A 17,010-nucleotide genomic window follows, 5' to 3' on the forward strand; every position below is an offset into this window, starting at 1 on the left:
ACCTTCTTCAGATACATCTGAAGAAGTGGGTTTTTTACCCACAAAAGCTTATGCCCAAATAAATCTGTTAGTTGATAAGGTGCCACTGGACTCCTTGTTGTTTTTGTGGACACAGACTAACACGGCTACCCCCTGATACTAGAGAGAGAAGATTATTGAATTTCACTGTTTAGTAAAAACAAACTTGGATTTACATGTCATAGCAATATCCCTCAGGGTTTTATCTAAATATCCCCCAGGATAAATATCTAAAATGAAAAATTATTAGCAATTAAAGTTTGTCAATATCTACACGTTATAGGAGAAAATATAGGAATCCAGTGAAAAGTAAAGCTTTTCATGTGTCTGGAAAACTCTAGATCAATTTTGAGTTAATCCTTCAGCAGTTGACAGATAAGAACCGCTCCCGTCAGAACCTCTCCCCATGGATCAAACACTAATTTGGCAATAAATTATTTTAAACTCGCTTATCTAGTTGCAGTGATTTTCAAGAGACATTACTAACCATAAAGGATTCTCCCACTGGGCTAAGTAATAACCCAGGAGAGCCAGGTTTCATTCTTCAGCAGCAGTAACAAATAGCATTTCTGACAAGCTGGATAGAAATATTGAGCTGAATGCTGTCAAACATCAATATTTACTCTGGATTGGATAGAATCGACTAAATGAATTAGCCTTTCAGAGCAAGGATTGGTGGGAGGTGGGGGGTTGTGATGTGAATATAATGATGAGCTCCTCATTTGGACCCTTAGTAACATTCTCAAGACAATATAAATAGAAAATGCTGGATTACAGGAAGCTTCCATAGTATTTTGAATGGCTACTTCTTAGGCAAAATTGTACTTAGTGGTACTTCCCAATCAGCTTTCTTATATTGTTTAGGAAAATATTAGATGCAATTGAGTGGCAGTGTATGACAAAGCTGATTTATCTATGCACATGTAGAAACTGAAGTTTTCCTTAAATGCATGTCAGAGGCAGAGGCATTTAACTATGAAACTAAATTTAGCTGTAAACATAGGCCCCGATCTCGCTAGCTTCTTCTTGCGAGCAGAACTACCACTTATGTGGGGCCTATTAATTTCAGTGAGGATCTGGACAGGGTTAAAGTTCTGTCTGTGCAGATCAGCTTGCAGAACCAGGCCCTGAGATGGTATGTATTTAGTAGCAATTTTTTTTATGATACTGAAAAGACCAGGTGAGCAACCGAAATTTTCATTCCACAGGAAATTACAACATTAAAAACAAATCAGAATCAAAACAATAAGCTGAAATTTCCCACAAAACAAAAATTCAGAAAAAAAATTATTTGGGATCATCAGAATGGTTTGTTTTAATACTATCAAAACATTTCTTTTTGATAGTGTTGAAAATCTTGTTTTAATTTTTGTTATCTGGATCTCTCTAATTAAAATAATATTTAATGTATTCTAAGTTGAAATGATAATGTTGAAATGAAAATTTTCAGCACTATCTAAACAAAAGGTTTTGACATTATCAATATGAAATATTCTGAATTTTTCCCATAAATTTTTTGTTGAAATGGACTCATTCCCACAAAACATTTAGACATTTTACTGACTTGCATTTTTCAGTGGAAAACTATTCTGTCAAAAAAAAAAAATTCAACCAGTTCTCACACTAAATAGACCTTTGTAGCATGTTGTAATAAATACAGTTTATTGGCTACTTTTCATATACATTTCATATTTTATGGATGTTCTCACATGCACAGATTGTACACAATAGGAAGAGGCTATGCCTATATAGCTGAAGTTGTAGAAAAATTATACGCTGTATTGTATGCTTGAGAAATATGAGTGCATGCCATTAAATTCTTTCTCATAATGCAAATACACAGAGAGGCAGGGTTAAGATTGTACACAGAAAATTAAATTTGGCATTTCCTGACTTGAGTGTTTAATTGTGCAGCCTTAATTAGTTTTTTCCATGTAGTTTGTGATGCAATACATAAGGAACTACTGTAAATAAATAATTAAATGTGTGCCTATATATATGCATAAATATATGCAAATTTATATTATAAGCACATAGAGCACATAATTTTACATATGTAATCTCTACAAAGATTCATTAATATTTGTGGGCGGGGGAGTGACATATACAATTTTAATATATTAATTGTAACAAATAATTAACTGGATGCAATTGAATCTTGGTAGGATTTCTTCCCCTTCTTTTCCATTTCTTAAGTACATTAAGACCTCTGAGCTGTTTTCTTGTTAGATATCCTGTACTGTACAGGTCACTGTGTTTCGATTGCATTGGTCCACTTTGATAACTATACATGTTGCTCTTTCAGTTCCAGGTCCTCCTGCTGGAGTTAAAGCAGCTGCAGCATCGCCATCCACTGTATTTGTGTCCTGGCTCCCCCCATTTAAGTTAAATGGTGTCATCCGAAAGTACACAGTGTTCTGCTCACACCCGTATCCCACAGTAAGTTGTACAAAACAACTTTAGAAATTCAGTATTAATCTATCCATATATACATTGCCAGATGTTTAGTTCCTAACACTTTTATTGGATTTTCTCCTTTTTTTTCTCTCTCTCTCTCTGAAATGTTGGTTTCTTTTCTGTAAGGGGGATTGCTGTTTTCACATATATCCTTTTTGACAGTACTTAAAGCTTAATATAGCACACTAATTTACAAACTATTTCAAATCATAGGATTCCCAGGCTGAATGATGCTAAAGGCACAGGTTCTGAAGCTTTTTAGTTGGGTTCTCACAAGACCAACTGCCAGCTATCTGTGACACAATTACAGCTGGGTAAATTGTGGAAACATTTATTTATGAACATATTTGCTAACTCCAACTTGCAATTGGATCTCTGTTCCGACAGTTCTGGCTTTGCGAATGAGTATAATGATGTGTGAACGAAGATATTTGCTTGTGAATATGCGTATTTGTGCCAGAAACATTTGCCCATCCTATATATGCACATTATTACTTGCTGAAAATGTGACAAGGGATAACTGAATTGAAAATTGGCTCGCCATTTCATGCCTTTCTCTCTCCCTCAGTCAGGAAGGAATCCAGCTATTTTAAAATCTGGGGGACATCTATTCTTTATAAACATCAATGGTTGTCTCTCTGCTACAAATGTAACATATTTATTGATACTTTTTATTTATGGCATTATGTATTTATTTCTCTATGTGGAGGAAGGGTGTGGGAGTGTTAAATGATAGTATTAATCAACCATGGTACTTTAAACTGAACATATCCTTAGTTTATGATGTAATAAAAATGTTGTTCTTGAATTAAAATGAGGTCGAGGGGGAAATATTCAAAAGTGTCCAAGTCCCATTTTCAAAAGTGAGTTAGGAACCTAAGGACTAATTTTCAAAGGTATTTAGGCACCTAAAGATGCAGGCAGGACCCTTTTGTGATTTTCAAAATCACCTACTAGGTTACATACCTACCTCCCGTTGAAATCAATGGGAAATAGGCTCCTAACCTGCCTCGATGCTTCTGAAATCCCACTAGGTGCCTGTCTGCATGTTCAGGCACCTAAATACTTTTGAAAATCTGGCCCTTTAGAAATGGGACTTAGGCTTCTAAGCATTTTTTGATATTTTTTACCCCTAATTCCATTATTTCAAAAATCATTGTGTTGAAACCCAAAATATCTTGATGATATGGTGGTGGTAGTGTTAAACTAGCTATTGGTTTTACAGCACTGACTACTAAGGGAGTAGGTGTTGTCAAAGAAGGTTGTTTGGGTTTTACTGAACCAGAGTTTGCCTGCATTTTTAAAGTCCTGACTGTGATGCTTCAAAAAGTTAATTACTAAGTAACTAGAACAGGAGGACTTGGGGCACCTTAGAGACTAACAAATTTATTAGAGCATAAGCTTTCATGGGCTACAGTCCACTTCATCGGATGCATAGAATGGAACATATAGTAAGAAGATATATACACACAGAGAAGGTGGAAGTTGCCCTACAAACTGTAAGAGGTAACATCTCACACCTTCTTGTCAACTGTCTAAATGGGCCATCTTGATTAGCACTACAAAAGTTTTTTTTTCTCCTGCTGCTAATAGCTCATCTTAATTAGCCTCTTACAGTTTGTATGGCAACTTCCACCTTCTCTGTGTGTGTATGTATATATATATATATATATATATATTCTTACTATATGTTCCATTCTATGCATCCAATGAAGTGGGCTGTAGCCCACGAAAGCTTATGCTCTAATAAATTTGTTAGTCTCCAAGGTGCCACAAGTCCTCCTGGTTTTTTTTTTGCGGATACAGCCTAACAGGGCTGCTACTCTGAAACCTGTTACTAAGTAACTGTGTCTATGGTTTAGAAAAAACACCAGGTGGTGCTGCTGCTTCTTTTTGTTTACTTCTCACACATTTCCTCCTTCAGCTTCTTTGCTGGAAACATTGTTGTACTTGGGTTTATATTACAGGGAGCATACAGTTATATATTAAGCACCATACAGTACATCCAGTAACTGGAATTTGTTTTGAAGGTTCTCTCTGATTGTATTCTTTCTTAGGCAAATCCATTTTTTGTGGCTCATAAATTGTGTCGACCTCCATGTTTTGCTAACACCTCATTATTAGGCTCAAAATGCTTCTCTCTTGGTTTATGCTACGGAGATATTCTGTGGAGTAAATGTGAGTGTTCTGCAAAATAAGGGACTGCTAGGACTGACTAGAGCCACTGCTGGTGTTAGACTCTGTTGAATTGTGCTGCTGCAATTTTGTGATGTAATGTCAAGGTTCCTAGAGCCTATGGATATGAACCCTTTTGCTGTTTGCATACATTATAAATAAATAAAAAAAATCTTAAGGGCAGGCTGGGTAAACTCCTCCATAAAACTCTGCTGATTCATATAATTATGACTTTCCCAGCAGCACCTCCTATTCCGTGCAGAGCACTCTATCTTGAGTAGAGATGGCCAATCACACTAAATTGTCAGCACCTGTAAACCACAATTTAGGCATCGTCCCTGGGTAAGACAAGACCACAAGACTCATTTTAGGACCTCAGCCTGATATTTTTTTGTTAAGACAAAATGTCTTGGGTTTTTTGCTTGGTTTTGTTTGTCATAAAAACATCCTCAGATAAGGATTTACCATCGTCTATTGAAACCTAAACTGAGAGAGAGACATTGTAAGTAGGACAGTGCTTTCATATTGCATGTGGCAGCTATAGTACCCTGGAGCTGGCAGAGCTCAGTTTTAAAATACACCATTATTACATTTTTTCATTTGGGAAAAAAAAATAACGCTCACGAGACTTATTATGGGGACTTCTTGGACATTACACACTTGAAAACAGTTTCCTAAACAAGATGCAGATATTTCCCTCACTTACCCCCTGCAACCATAATATAATGTTGCACTCATCCCTAAATTCTCCTCCCTCCCAGTCCCATATGTTAACTTGTAGGCATTCATAAAGTAGATGAAAATAGAAGTCGGCGCTCATCAATTTTGGTGGTTGTATGCCATCCTGGGTTTTGATATCATGTAACGAAGAGACCCTGTATCACCTTCTGTGGGGAGACTTGGTCTGAGGACAAAGGAATAAATGAATTTGGCAGGAGTCCTTGTCCTCAATCAGGCCCATAGCCAGCCACACAAAGATGGTGTGTGTGTGTGCATATGTGAGTGCATGTGTGCACTCAGAGAGGGTGCAACTATGAAGAGGCATAACCCTTGTGCTCCTAACCATCTCTGTTTTGGCTGGGCTGGGGAAACTTGTGTGAGAAGCTCCCTTTTCTCCTGGAGGATGATCTGAAGGCACCATGCTCTGCCTATTTTCCTCTCTTCCCCACTTGGCAGGGAGGGGAATCAGCAGGGGAAGAGATCTTACAGGAGAAGAAAGACGAAAAATAGGTGACCTCCAGCTTCACCAATTCTTCTATTCCTGGTACAGCTCCACCTAGTGGCAAGAAGACCTGGAGTCCCATAAACCCCCCAGCCAGGTACATTATCTGCTGCTGCCACTGCAGAGTCTTCTTCATTTGTCCTTCTTCTATCAGTCAGTCAGTCAAGAGGTGGTGGGAGAAGGTAGAGCTTTAGGGCAGTCCAACTCCACCAAACCCAGGAGAAAGAGTGAAAGGGAGACTCTTCTTTCTGCTTTCAGTAAAGGGAGAGTGTAGCGGGGTGGTCACCTGCTCCAGCCTTAAAGGGCTTAAAACAGCCCAGGAGAGGGCTGTGGCTGGGAGCAAGCAGTTCCCAGGCTGATTGGGGGAAGCAGGCTCAGCTGTGGCCAGGCCCCAATCAGGGCTCAGCTGGCCCTTATAAGAGGGCAGTGGGCCAGGAGTAGAGAGCCTTCTCTAGCTGTGGAGGGAGATAGGCCTGGCTGCTGGGGAGCTTGAGAAGGTACCTGCAGTGGAGTAGGGCTGCAAGAAGGCCAAGGGAGCTGGGGAGCTCCAGCCTGGAAACTCCCCAGGTTGCAGGCCTAGTAGAAAGCCAAAAAGGGTACTGAGGTTGCAGGGGGCAGCCCAAAGGTTGGCAGAGGCAGCAGGTCCAAACCCCCCTTGCCTGTTATGATTGGCTTAGACACTGCAGTCTGCCCCAGTGTGCGGGGGCTCAGTGGTGACTGGCAGGAGCCAAGACTGAGGCAAGGTGGGGATAGTGGGTGGGTGTTCCCTGGGGAGGGGAGACCCAGAGACTGTAGGAGTACTGCCAGGGGGCAGAACCCTGGGTAAAAGGGGCACTGGGGTCTGGGAGGGACACGGGGACATGCAGAGGGCGCTCTGGAGGCTGGAAAGCTAATTTCCTGGATGACCAGCAGGAGGCGCTACAAGGGTGAGGCGCCACACTGTGACAGAGAGGATCAGTGCTCTGCACTTATCCCCCTTACTTGAACAGCTGTCTGTAGGGTTGCAGAGAATCCACCACATTAACAGAGTGACACAGAGTTTGCAAAAAGATACCAGGAAAAAGAGAATAGGTCAGAGATGAAGGTGACCAACTTTGACTACATCTCTTTAAGTACTCTATTTTTATAATGGGTGGCATGTATAAAAGGCTTGGAGAGGCAAAGCCTCCCCAAAATAATTTGCCTGAATTATCAGGGAAAAAAGGCTGGCCGTGCAGGAGGCAAATGCCAGATGCGGCTCACCTCCCTTTGGAGGATCATTATTTGCATTGTTTTTCACTTTTCAGAGACCCTTGCTGCAGGGGGTTGCCTCTCTTCCTCTTCCTGCCTTTGCCAAGAAGGTGGCACAGCTCCTCCCCAGCCTGCTGCCTGTCCCTAGACGTGACACACCCCTCCCCCCTCTGCTCATGGGCTCAGGCTGCCTTCTTGCTCCAGAAGGAGGCTTTGTGGCCACTCATCCCGGCTGCTGCCAATGGATTTGAAATCAGGAGTAAATCTCAACCAGTGCCTGATGAAGCAGAAATGTTCCTTGTACCTAATCACCCTGTTCTCCTACCCCCCAAACCCAGGTCATTTTCAGCCAAGACCATTTTTGGGGTGCTGCTGCTCAGTCCCAGGATTCCCAGGAGTCAGGGGACTACTCACGATTGCGTTGCTGCCCAGGAGTTCTGACCACTCCCCAGAATCGTTAGACCTGCACACAAACTAGGAGGCAGTGCTGAGAAGAGTTGAGTGACTGCCTAAAAGGCATCACACTTCTCCTATGCTCCTTGTGCCCCATAATGGACCCCAATGCATGGTTCCCATTTCTCCATAGCCCTGCTATGCAGGCTGCCCACTGCATGACTCCCCCCAGTACATAAGACCTTTCCTCCGCTAATGTGGGACTCTCCTCTCTAACACCCCAATGAGCCCTTTTCTAGATCCGGAGCACCCTTTTCCCTGGCTCTGGTCTCAGCTCCTGAAAATGGCCTCTAAAACGTGTTGTCACCATCTTGTGTGATCCCATCTGGGAAACTTCTGCAAACTTTGTCCGACTGCCAGCCCCCACTGCTCTCTCCCGGTGGCTGAACTTTCCTTCTTTGATCACTGAAAGGCAAATCTGGGACACACCTTCTCTTGCTTCTGGGATCCTGCCTGTTCTTGGTGAAAAGGGAGGCCCGAAAGCAGGATGGACGTTCCCCATTTCCTTTAACCAACTCCTATGAGCAGGGGAGGGAAGAGCGCAAGAGGCTTTTACAAATCTCCCCAGGAGGAGCAAGACTTTTAAAGGTAATCCAAACTGGATTGAACTGAATTTCCTCTTGTGTGTGTCAAGGGGGGAGCTGAGACCAAAACCAGGGCACAAGGAGCATTTGTTGACATGTGATGTTGACAATTTGTGTGTTAATGGTTATAAAGCTTTAACTTTTTGAATCTCAATACGTACTATCATTAAATAATTATTGTCTGACCTCCCCATAATTTCCTGCAACTGTGAAAATTGAAATGGACAAAAACTGGAGAAAAAAAAAAGCTTCAAAATAAACATTGATATCTGTCAAAATTATAAAAAATTAAAAATCAAATTCTGCCATGCCTAAATGGAGTTAATGTTCTTTCCAGTAAAAAACAATGCTTGTGAGTCCATTGGGTATTTAAAAGCCACAATAAACCACTCTGAATTAACAAAAAATGAACAATTACTGCTGGCCATATTGTGCACACTTCTACACCATGCATCCATCAAATGACCCTGTGGGTTTCTGAAGTGCAGATTTGCCAGCACTTCTCACAGCCAGATTCAATTTGCAAGGGCAGACTCTGAGAAGTTCTGCTGACTTTAGGCGAAGGGATGCTGAAATTTTCAGCTTGAAACACTTTGATTCCAAAGGGCAGCATCTGCCTGGAATATTTCAAACAGAAGAATTTCATTCACCAGTGAAAACAGAAAAGCAGCTATCACTGAATTCCCAATTTCTGTCCAAAATTCCAGGAGAGGACCCCTGCACCGCACAACATTGTGAACTACACTCTCTTTTCTTTTCATTCTGGAAGAATATTTTTTCATTGTGCAAAACAGAGAAAAATACAAAAATTCAGATACTGATCCATTCATTTTAAAGCTGACTACTAACCTTAATTCCTTGCAGAAACAGATTTCCATTTCTATAAGAGATCAATGAACCAATTTAGATTAAATACAAACTGGGAAGCAGAAAGAGCCTGGAAAACAGTATCACAATAGCAAGTGACAGCAGCCTCCCAGCTTGGGGGAAATAGCAATGTCAGGATAGGAAAAGGGAGACCGAAGACACGTGGGATGAGGCATAAGGAGCAGGATTTCATTGGTGGAAAAACAGAGGGGAAGAGTAGCAGGACTTCAGATGTGATGCTAAAGCAGAGCCAAAGACTAAGGACTTGTGACCTTATGTAAAATGTGGACTACATATGTAGTACAACACTGTCTATCAGAAATATACTGTATAAAAACCTAGATTGCATAGCCGGTTACAAAGGTTCTCAGTTCGTAACATGAGGTAGTACATTTATCAAGCCACATATTTACTGTTAGAAAGGAAAACCATTAAAGCAGGTTATTCTGCTGCTTTCATGAAGTGGGTCATTTAACTGAAACTAAATTGGCTATTCTGTCTATGGGTGGTTAGAGATGGGGAAGAAGGAGCGATTTAAGTAAAAGAGCACTCTGAAAGGATACTAAATGGAAGACAGTTAGCTCTTTTCTTCTATTCCACCCATATTAAGATGTGGAATAAGATGACTTCACAGCCACACTCCAATTTCCTGATAAGGGAAGTCTAAAAACAGAATTAGTTTGGCCTATTGTACCTAGTGAGGATTGAAATGCAAGGTGTGCAGCCTCTGCTGATGACCTTGAATTTTGAAGGATTTCAGCGGTGCCTTTTCTTCTGTCTAATTAAGGAAGTATCTTTGTTGCCATTGTACAGTCCATTTTTCTCAGAAGGTTACATCTCAGCTGTAAAATTGTTGATTTTTTTTCTTTACATACTGCATAAATATTTCCATGGTAGACAAAGAAATAATATGCACTTTTCGTAATTAGGGAAGGTTTAATTACATGACAAATCATAATGGTTGAACAGTAGACTAGAGTGACTTCTAAATTACTTTTCAAGTTCATTTGGTCTATTTTTGTAAAAGTGTATGTGTAATAGAAAAACACACTGCTGGGGATTTTTTTTGTTAGGAAAGTATGGTTATTTAAATTCTTATCACTTTCCTTTGAAAAGCTATCTTTGTTGTGCACAGCTATTACTGGGTTCCCTAGAGACTGTGTGATTTGATATACCTAACGCAATGCCATACGAAATCATAATACTTCAGCAGATTATGGAAGAATAGTGATCCTTAAGTGCGTTGCCTTTGACTAATTGCTTCACACTCTTCATCTTACTGAAACTAGTTTTCATAGTGTTTCCTGAAACTCTGAAAATTGCCTAGTTCAACAGATATGGAAAAAATGGCTTTTATAAATACCCCCCCAAAGTTCCAAATAGAAGTGCAGTGGGCCTAGCACAGATTCGGCTAGGTCTGTCAATACTTCTGTAAAAGTAAGAGGGGGAGATAGAGGGACCTAAAGAAGTTGTGGGAAAAGAGGAAGTAAAATTATGTTTGGCCAGGGAACCAAACCAATTGGGCCTTAAAATATTGTTTGATTTGGGGAATTGACAAAGTTAAGGATTGTTTGACTTTTGTTTTGCCTGAACCAAATTTGTCCACCACTATTGTAGACCCTACGTCTTGAACTTACTTCATTTGGTAGTCAGTATCTGATTCAGGTTTGATTTGTACACAAATCCACCAATAGGAAAGATGTATTACATTGTTTGACATTACATTGTTTGTCCAGTATCAGACAACATATGGATATCTGCTGGCCGTATAATCCCTGCATGCCATGACTTTTGCATGCACCACTGTACATGCTCTGTCTCCTGGCTCCTGTGATTGTACAATCAGTAGAAGAGACAGATCCCTACACACCATTCACTGGAGATCCATAGAATAAAATGGGAGGAAAATATTACAATTAGCCTTCCTCATCTTCCTCTTATTGAAGTGAATTTTTTCTCTGGCATTACTCACTTTGAGAGATTATTTTGTTGCGCAGAACGTATGCATGCAGAAAATGCAGGAAGATTGGTTATTACAATGATTATAGTTTATTCTGTTATTTATATAAATATTATAAGGATACATGGCACTGTATGGCAGATGACCTGTGATGAACAAATACTTCGCTGTTCTAGCTCTCTAGCTGCAGATTTAGTAACACAACTGGTGCTACACAGGGGCTGCCTGCATCCTAACCCTGATGAAGATGTCTTTGCATCCGTCTCTATCCCTCCCCAGTTTTGAAGACACAAGCAAAAACTGCACAATATAATACAAAACCCGTTATAAACAAAGTGGGGGAATGGTCATCATAATTCTACAGGCTTTGTAGATTAAGAGTATGATCAGTTTTTTAAAAGAGGAAAGAGAGAAATTTGGTGAATATTAAAAAGGCAGAGCCGGGGTAGGCTAAGGCGGTAAAAGGTGCACTCAAGAGGGAGGCCTGGCTGGAGTCAAGTTTGCTGGAGGGGTGCTGAGCTTTTTGTCTCTAATCCACACTTGGGTTCATGCATTACAGGAAGTATCTGTCAATTTCATTACATGGCACTTCATACAGCATGAGAGTATTTGTTTATTTAATACTTATTTTTATAAACCACACATAGACTTATTTTATATTTTTAGCTATTTTAAAAATACTTACCTATTCATACACCGTAGTCTTATTTTATAACCATTTTACAGCTTTATTACCAGCACAAATAATTGTAGATTCATTGTTTTAATCTGTCGGCTTTAAATTTTTGTTTAACATTTTTTGCCATAGTGCATATCTCTAAAATAGATTGTAAATAACAGATTAATTGATACGCACAAATGACACTGATATGCTATATAATATCATTTTAAACAGCTCTTCTTTTAAAGCCCTGCTAAAAATAAAACTCATCCTGCTTTTTCATAAAATGGTGGACTTGTCTCATTACGTAGCTTCAGATTTGGCAGCTAATGGATTTTAATAGAAAATACTGAGTATCTGACAATTTCAACACATATGGATTCGTCACACTCTCCAACATATATCCGTGATAGAATTCACAACCTTTAGCTCCAAAAGCACAGGGCGAAATCCTGACCCTTTTAAAGTCAATGCAAAACTCACATTATCTTCATTTGGGTTAGGATTTCACATACAGGTTTTTTTAAGTCTGTAAATTAAAAAGTTATTCTTCTTTGAAGTGTGGCTCATTACAAATGGCATTGCTGGGGTTCTGTGATTATTTTCTCTCTAAGTCTCCAAGCTCAAACATCTTCAATTTACAAGTAAAACCATGTTTATTTCTAACTGCCAGCCTTAAAAATTCTACCAGTGACGTGTAGCAATGAGAGACAGGACTTGGCTGTAGCAAACAGCTAGGTGATTCTTTATTGAGGCTGTTGGACACATAGATGCTCTGTAACTCCCTGGCTCTCTGGTTTGCCAGCGGACACATCTTGTGCTGCCCCACTCAGTGTCTGCTTAAATCCCAGCCCATTTGGAGTAATCATGAAATGGATTACTGAGGAATAGATTACACTACAGGATGGGAGATTCAAACTGGGTTTTCTCTTACTCATCACCACTAGTAATAGAGGTTCTTCTGGCTAATTCATTTCTTCAGCACCACCTGTACAATCCCTTTGTCTTCAGTAGGTTTGCAAAGGGTGCACCGAAGGACTAAGCTGGGATGTAGTAAACAAGTCTGTTGATGGTGATGTACAAGAAGGCATAGAATACAGTTTATTATTAGCTGTATTGACTCTGCAGTGTTAAGGGGAGTACAAAGGAGTAACAATTTATTTTAGTCACTAATTTAAGGAGCTGTGATTCTGAATACCCGCACGGAACAGGTCTATTGAATAAGAAGGTAACATTTATATAGTCACATTTCAGAATAGAATCACACTTTCTAGTAATGCTGTCATTTCTTTTACATTTTAATTTGATGCTTTTTATGCTCATGCTGGGGGTGTTAGCTGCACTGACTTTGCTGTTTCTTCACAAGCCAGAGCATAAATCTAAGTGAGTCCCAGTTTGCATTCTTCTCTCAGCAGTCTTCAAATGGCTCTTTCAGTTCATCCTAGTCCTAACCTGGATCTCTGTGATCCCATAGAAAAATGTGCAAGGAGAGGAACACTAGTGATACTTCGGAATCTTAGCAGGGCCAGGACAGAGAGATATTTCCAATGAAGCAATTATCCTCAGCGCAGAACTGTCCGAGATACAGTGCAGACAAGGGAAGCAGTTTGCTTTTGTGTCCCACTGGCTGTGTATCCACAGGAAATCCTGGCCTTAATCCTAACCCTTTGGATGCCTGGACTGCTGCATAGAGGCACTCTTCTTCGGCAGTTTCCATAGGTTTGCCCCAGCCATGGCAAAACAGGTGGCCCAGCTGCTGTTCTGCATCTAGCTGACAACATCTAGTTACCTGCACCTTGCAGTCCCTCTGATGAAGTCACAGAGTTTGGAAGGGATAGTTAAGGCTGTCTTTAACAGCATTAACTAATCTATTTTAGTAATATTTTTGAGGCTATGTGGGAAGGAAAGTATGCTGCCTAGAATGGCTGTTCCTCTGATTCTCTTTCTGTTGCTTGGATTCCACCAGGTAGATGGTCTACATGGATAATTAGAAGAGAGAATGCACAGAAGGGAGAATGTGTCACATAGCTTCCATTTCATGCTGCACAGTCCCAGCTCGTTTCCATGGTTATGCTCCCTGCTGTGCTTCACAGACAGTGAATTGAAACAGAAAACAAAAAACCTAACAGAGGGGAGCTGAAGAAGCCACTGCACCAGCTCAGTCAGTTAGTCTGGGAGGAATTCTGTGCCACTGTGCATGTGCAGAATTCATGTGTCTCGCTTTTCTCCCCCAAAATATATTCTGCTGGAGAGGTGCTGCAGTTACACTTTTTGCCCACCAGGGGCTGCTGTGGCTCACCGGCAGTAGCAGCTGGCTGTTTTCCTCACAGCACCCTGCCCACAGGGCCAGGTTAGGCGGCCTGGAGATATGGTGGGGGACAGATAGAGTGGGGTACATGGGGCTACTGGGGATCACGTAGACTGGTGTTCAGAAGAGCTAGTGGGGGAAGACAGACTGGGGCAGAGGCTGAATGGGAGTGGGGGTGCAAGGCCACATGGGGATGAGGCAGGCGAAGCAGGGACATTATGGGGATGGGCAGGGTGGCTGAGCAGGGATGCAGGAACACATGGAGATGGGTGAAGGGCCACATGGGGACAGGTGCAGGGGTGGCTGAGTGGGGGTGCAGGGACACATGGAGACAGGGACAGATGTTCTTGACTGAATGGGAGGGACTATGGGTCAGCCAGGGTCTGCATGAGGGAGGCTCCCCAACTCCCTAAAAATCCCTCTGTCCACCCCGCTATTCCATACTTCTCCCACCCAACACTCCAGATTCATTCCCAGGCTTCTTCCCAGCAATTACTTCCCTCTCCTTCAGCTCCTCTGTTACCCTGTCTCCACCAAGCTTTTGCACTGCTTGTGAGGGGTGTGGGAAATGCATTTCCGTATTGTAGTTTAAGTGAATTATTACTCAGAATTCTGTATTAATGTGCCTAGTAAAGAATTTATTTGTCAAAAAATAACAAATTCCTGAATCTTTTTTGTTGTTTGTATTGTTACACACATACTTGCTGACAGGTATTATTAAATAAATTACCAACATTTATTCTAGTGTTATTTTGACAAATAAAATTTGCAGAATTTTAAAATATTGTGCACAGAAGTTTTATAATTTTTTTGGTGCAGAATTCCCCAGGAGTAGTCAGTAGAAATAAATCCTTGAGCAAGTTTAGCATTCCTTTCAGTATAGGGCATTCATAATGGGACATGCAAAGCCTAATATATGACAAGGAGACATTTCCTTTAAAATATTTTATTACAACTTTTTTTCAGTTATTTAATCTTCTTGCTCATAAAACTCCCTTTCCCCCCTCATGCAATGTAAGTCTCTGACATATTAGTCTAAATGAAATGAAAGAAAAAAAGGTGGAAGTAAAATCAGTTCCTTGTCACTAAAATGTCCCAAAGTGTTTGGAAGTTAATGTTAGATGCTGAAATGTGATAATTCTGTTAACCAATTAAAAACTAAAATGGTTTGCTAAATAATCTTGCTAAAAAGGTACCAGTTGAGTATGGATATATTTGCTAGTTATGCCAGATTCAATTCATGAATTGATTCAGTGAATAATTAATTGAAGTAGATACAGTTACTAATGCTGTCCAGTCTCTGTGGCAGTCGCAAAGGAGCCAAACATGAGGGAGCTTAAAAGGAACTGGAGACTCCAGTGTTGTGATTCTTCCACCAATGGAATGGCAGTAAATGTCCCAGTGGCCACAGAGGTAGAACTCCGCTCCCTCGGAGCCTTGCCCACCTGTTAGGGACCACTGAAATGCTCTTTTTGCAACCACAGGGATATTTTACTGTGGTTCTAAAGGTCTGGAGAACATAGCACCAGTGACTCCAGTTCCCCTGTGCAATTTCCCTACCTACTATATTCCTTTCCTAACCGCATCTGACTGTCTAGAAGCTCACCTTATCCCAGTAACCCTACTCAGCCAAAGCAGCTAAAATTGCCTTCCACCTGCAAACTGTATCCCAAGATCTTAGCATGTCTGTCCTGGACCCTGCCATTTGCAGAACTAGTCAGCCAGGCTGCCCAGGAAGGTGACCTACAGATGTACTCAGCAGACAACTATTTACACCTGCCTGAAACCAAGAAGTGCTGTAATTATGAGAAATAAGAGAATTTCCATGTAAATTTCAATGAAGTGATTTTTAAAGCTTTGATTGGGGTTTCAGTAACACCAGTCTTCTACATTCTGGAAAGTGTTGGAGAGGAGAGCAACAGTATAAAGGTAAATTATTTTCAGCGAGATCAATGTACAGATATCTAACTTATTTGTTTCTCTTACACAAAGATACCTTGTGAAGAGGTGCCAGGTGGAATTAGTGATACAAAGTCACAGTTCTGAACACAAAAGCAGTTCCATGATGAGAACCTTTACAGATGCCCAATTACTTCAAAATACTTGTGTTGATTTATAAATATGGCATATCCAGTATTCTGTATGTTTTCTTAAATTCAGATATTAGCTGAAATGGAATATTGACAGTTCATGTTAAACAAAATACCAGCGTATATTCCACTCTGGTAGACAACTTACCAATGGACCATTCTAGAGAGACTAATGAACTGAGCCCAAGAGCCAGAGAGCATCTGGCCTTTCTGACTGCCCTTTCAAATTCACCCCAGATAATTTTAGCTCAAGAATATTAAAATTCAATCTGCTGTACTATTGAGCAATGTCTTACTGTTTGTATATGACCTCACACAGGATTCAGCCTGTCAAACCACAGGCATTTGTCCAATATTCTTATGTAAATATTGAGACAAATTATTTTCAAATCCCTGTGTAATGTCCAGGACAATAAATGAAAGTTGATCCATGGCTTCACTCCATGTCAGCAGTGGAAGCCATGACAAACATATGATCAGTTGGGCAAAGTGACACCGCATCATGACAGGAGGAGTCAGAGTGGCTAAGAAAAGCCCATCAGGCTTTGGGCTTTGATAACAATGAGTGTGAGCAAGCGAATCCCAAACCAGAGGCGGTCTCCGCAGAGGGGGAGTAGGTTGGACAGGGAAATCAGGTGAGCGAGTCCACCAATGGGAGCAAACAGGTTTGGGCTGGAGTTGCATAAGAGATACTTTATGTCAGATGAAGCAGACCAGTTCAAAGGAGCTCATACAAAGGACTGGCCCCATCACAGCAAGGAATCATTCCTACAGTAGAATGGAGTAAAGGGTTATTCAGTGACACTTTAAGAAGTTTTTATGGACTTTGGCCATGGCTGCACTGGGAAAATATGTTATGTTAGAACAAATTAAGTTAAGCAACATAAAAAGCATAATTTAGGACGTGCTTTGACTGGGCCAGGTTAAGTTTAAAATGTCAGCATTGAGGGGGGCCTTCAGGTTAATAGTGACCAGACAACACATT

General features: G+C 40.8%; 1 protein-coding gene across 1 annotated transcript in view; it reads left to right on the forward strand.

Annotated features, from left to right (window-relative positions):
* Positions 1-17,010, forward strand: part of DSCAM (DS cell adhesion molecule) — a 558,550-nt gene that overhangs the window by 461,708 nt on the left and 79,832 nt on the right. The window contains exon 20 of the mRNA XM_077813965.1: positions 2,324-2,457. Coding sequence (XP_077670091.1) covers positions 2,324-2,457 — 134 coding nt within the window. The remainder of the gene's footprint in view (positions 1-2,323; positions 2,458-17,010) is intronic.

Source organism: Eretmochelys imbricata, chromosome 1 (genome assembly GCF_965152235.1).
Source record: "Eretmochelys imbricata isolate rEreImb1 chromosome 1, rEreImb1.hap1, whole genome shotgun sequence".
Taxonomy (NCBI): domain Eukaryota; kingdom Metazoa; phylum Chordata; order Testudines; family Cheloniidae; genus Eretmochelys; species Eretmochelys imbricata.